General features: G+C 60.4%; 1 protein-coding gene across 1 annotated transcript; it reads right to left on the bottom strand.

Annotated features, from left to right (window-relative positions):
* Positions 1–1683: 1683 nt before the first annotated feature.
* LOC132914148 (uncharacterized) lies at positions 1684–2874 on the bottom strand. The gene has a single exon (XM_060972986.1). It carries the CDS (start codon positions 2872–2874, stop codon positions 1684–1686), a length of 1191 nt encoding a protein of 396 aa, XP_060828969.1.
* Positions 2875–3603: the final 729 nt, after the last annotated feature.

Below are 3603 nucleotides of genomic sequence, written 5' to 3'. Positions count from 1 at the left end.
CACAAGGAGAAGGACGGAAGAGCAACCGAGTCAACAGCCGACGAGGACGACAAGAAGAACCCGCCAACAAACTAGGGCGGAGGAGGACGAGGAAATAGACAATAGGGAAGAACAAGGAAGAAGTCACTAACCAGCCATGGAAAAAAAAACAAGTAACAAAACACAGTTCACCGGACCATATTAAAATAGGACCAATAGAAAAAGAAGCAGAAAACTTAAAAATCATAAATACAGATCCAGCAAGAACAGAAGCGCAAGAGCGCGAACCGAGGAGTTGACCTGCGACCGTCGGTGCAGGCGGCACCCACACAATGGGAGCTGTGACGGTGCAGGTTATAATCGGCTGGAAAGCCAACCTGCTGGGACCGAGCCTTGCGCTGGCAGCTCCGCCTCCCCGTGGCCCCCGCTGGTAACGGCGCAGCACGACGCGTGCGTCGCGAGGCGCCGGCTAAGAGAGCTGCTGCCCGAAAGGGCAGGTTCAACTTGTCCAGTGATCCGCAAGGTGAGGACAGGGTTTTTCCAAGCCGCGCGCCGACCACCTGCGCGCCGCTCCCTTGACAGGGGACGCTGGAGAAGTAGGAAATAGTCACAGACCATCGTGACTGCGCTCGCCGGTATGAGTTTTTACTCTAGGTACGGCACGGCCCATGGCCACCACAGCGCCAAACTACTTGCTTCTCCCCTCCCGTTCCTTAGCGAGCATGACTCGTTCGCAGTAGGTGCGGACGGTGGCTAACTCCTGTTGGCCCCTCAACATGGCCTCGACGACCGCCGATGGCCAGATGCAGGGCACGGCGCGGTTTTTTCCACGCTGGGCAGAACTCCAGCGTATGCTATGCCGTGTCCTCCTCCTCCTCGCAGTGGTGACAGGTGGAAGTCACCTCCCGCCGAATCCTTAACAGGTACTCACCGAACACACCGTGACGGGTGAGCACCTGCGTTATTCTAAATGTCAGCGGGTCTCCGCCACGATCCCTCCAAGCCTCCCAGTTGGGAGGGCGGCCCGAACGACACGGTGCGGCCGCGTGGCATCTTCCTCTAGCAGCTGGGAGCGCCACCTTTCCCAGGTCAGTCGCTTTGCCTTCTCCCGGACGTCTTGGACCGGTCGGTCGATATTGATGGGCTGCGTATCCCCGCCACCCGTGCTCAGGCCACTCAGGTGTTCGTACACCCGTTGGAGCGCGAGGGCCTGCAACTCGAACGGAGGAGACGCCGCCAGTACGGACGCCGACGCGTGGGATATCGTCCAATATCCCCTCGCTATTAGAATGGCGGTCATTCTGTGCAGCCTTCTCAGCAAGAGCTGGCTGCGACGATTGGCCATAAGGTCTTCGGCCCATACGGGAGCCTCGAAGAGGACTCGCGATCGAACCACACCTTCGTAAATTCGGCGCACTCCGGCCCCTGCTCTTTCGATGTTCGGCAGTAAGCCGCACAGGGCGTTGGCTGCGGCTGCCACTCTCGGGATCAGTAGATCGAAATGCGGCCCAAACGTCCATCCGCTGTCGATGGTGAGGCCCAGGTACTTCATCTGGCCTCGCACCGGGACCTCTTCTCCGTCGATGTCCACGCACAGTCCAGGAGGGGGGCCTCCTCTACGGTGATGGTCGATGAACTCCCAGGCCTCTGACTTGGTTCGCAACTCGTTCAGGCCCAGTCTTCGGATAGCGCGCACCGCACATGTCACGGCGGTCTCCGCGAGCCTCTGTGTCTCCTACCATCCGCGTCTCCCGGCCAGGACCAAGGTGTCATCTCCGTAGCATACCATGTCCGTGCCCGGGAGCATGGGGCATCGAAGGACCGAATCGTAGACCGTGATCCACAAGATGGGTCCCAATCCGAACCCTGCGGAACACCGCGCTCGACCTCCTCTCCGTTCCTGCCGGTGTACGCGGTCCATCGGTCGTTCAGGTACGACTGGATGAGGCGCACTAGGTACGGCGGCACCCTGAAACGCTCCAGCGCCTCTACTATCTCGCCCCAGGGTATGATATTGAAGGCGTTTGTGACGTCCAGGGATACCGCTAGCGCCACTCGTTTCCGGGAGACCACGGCTTCCGTCGTGGATCTCACCCGCTTTACTGTGTCCACCATCGATCGGCCTCGATGAAATTCAAACTGGCTGTCGCGCCACCCAGGTACGCGTTCCGTCATGTGGGCCTCCAGTCGGGCGGCGATTATTCTTTCGAATAGTTTGCCCATCTCGTCCAGAAGGCACACCGGCCTGTACGCGGAGGGCGTTCCGACAGGCGACCCTCCTTCCGCAGCAGAACCAACCTCGCTGTCCGCCATGCGCGGCGGTAAGCTCCTTTCCTCAAGCATCTGGTGTACATTCTTCGCAGGCGGGAAGCCAAGGTGTTCATAGACTCCGCCCAAACCCGGCCTGGGATTCCGTCCGGACCCGGTGCTACGTCGCCGCGGGATGCCGTCCACTTTGTTGCTGCGAAGAGCTCCTCTTGTGTGACTCGCAGCTCTTCGCTTCACACCGTGGTCTCGCCGGAGCGGGAGAATGGTGTCCACCCCGCGTCGTCGTTGTTGTTGTCGTCTCGCTGCCGTGGGAACAAAGTCCCGATGACTTTGGCGAGCAACACCGGATCCATGTTTGCGATCAATGGGGGGTGGGTGCGGCAGTCGCAGCTTTCTCTTAATCATCCGCTGAACAGCGCCTCTCTTCTCCCTGTAGTTCTTGTAGTAGCGGGAGATCTCTTCTTCGTCGCGTATCCGCCTGCGCCAACCCCATTGGAGCCTTCTGTGGGCCCGAACGCATCCTCTTCGGATTACCGTGATCTCGTCTGTCCACCAGTAGACGCATCGGTTGCGTGCACCGCCGCCGGGCACGGAACGCGGCATCGAGGCGTTGCAAACCGCGCTCATATCCCTCCACAGGCTTTCCGCTTCCTCGTCGATGCTGCTCTCTTGCGTTGCCCGCGCATCCCTGCTCCACACGGATACGGTGACCGCCGCTTGGAGCAGGTCTCTATCCCTTTCCTTCAGTCGCTATCTTGGTGTTGGCGGTGGGCGGGAACGGCTTGGACCTCGGGTGTTGCTGCAGACCTGTCCGGTGGGCGCAGTCTTCGGGGTCAGCTTCATCATTACGTATAGGTAATCGGACAGTGTCTCGACCCCCTCGGCCACTCTCCAATTGCATATCCGTCGGTGCAGGCTGACAGTGGTCCACGTGACGTCAACCACAGAGGATCCCTTCCATGCCACGCACGTGCTCCTCGAGCCCCTGTTGGCTAGAAGGAGGCCGAGACCCGCGGCCCAATCGGACAGCATCCTTCCCCGCGTGCTCGTTCGGGTGTCTCCCCACTGCGAGGAACGGGCGTTGAAGTCCCCCAGGACAAGTACCTGACGGGGACAGCATTTTCTTCTTACGCAGCCGCCAAGCCCGTCCAGGAAATCTTCGAACGCGTCCAAGCCGCTGTTATGGGAGACGTAGACGCCCACCACCGCTATCCCGACCCACTCGACCGCGACGTTGCCGTTGCCACATCGTCGTCCATCCGATGGCCGTTGACCCGTTCAGGTCCCCGACCCAGTTGGAGGAGTCGGGAACACGATACGGCTCTGCCGCCCCGCCCATCCTGTGGTTGGCGGGTG

This window comes from Bombus pascuorum, chromosome 14, assembly GCF_905332965.1.
Source record: "Bombus pascuorum chromosome 14, iyBomPasc1.1, whole genome shotgun sequence".
NCBI lineage: Eukaryota > Metazoa > Arthropoda > Insecta > Hymenoptera > Apidae > Bombus > Bombus pascuorum.
Note: the sequence above shows the minus strand (reverse complement) of the source record. Positions and strands in the feature narration are given on the sequence as shown.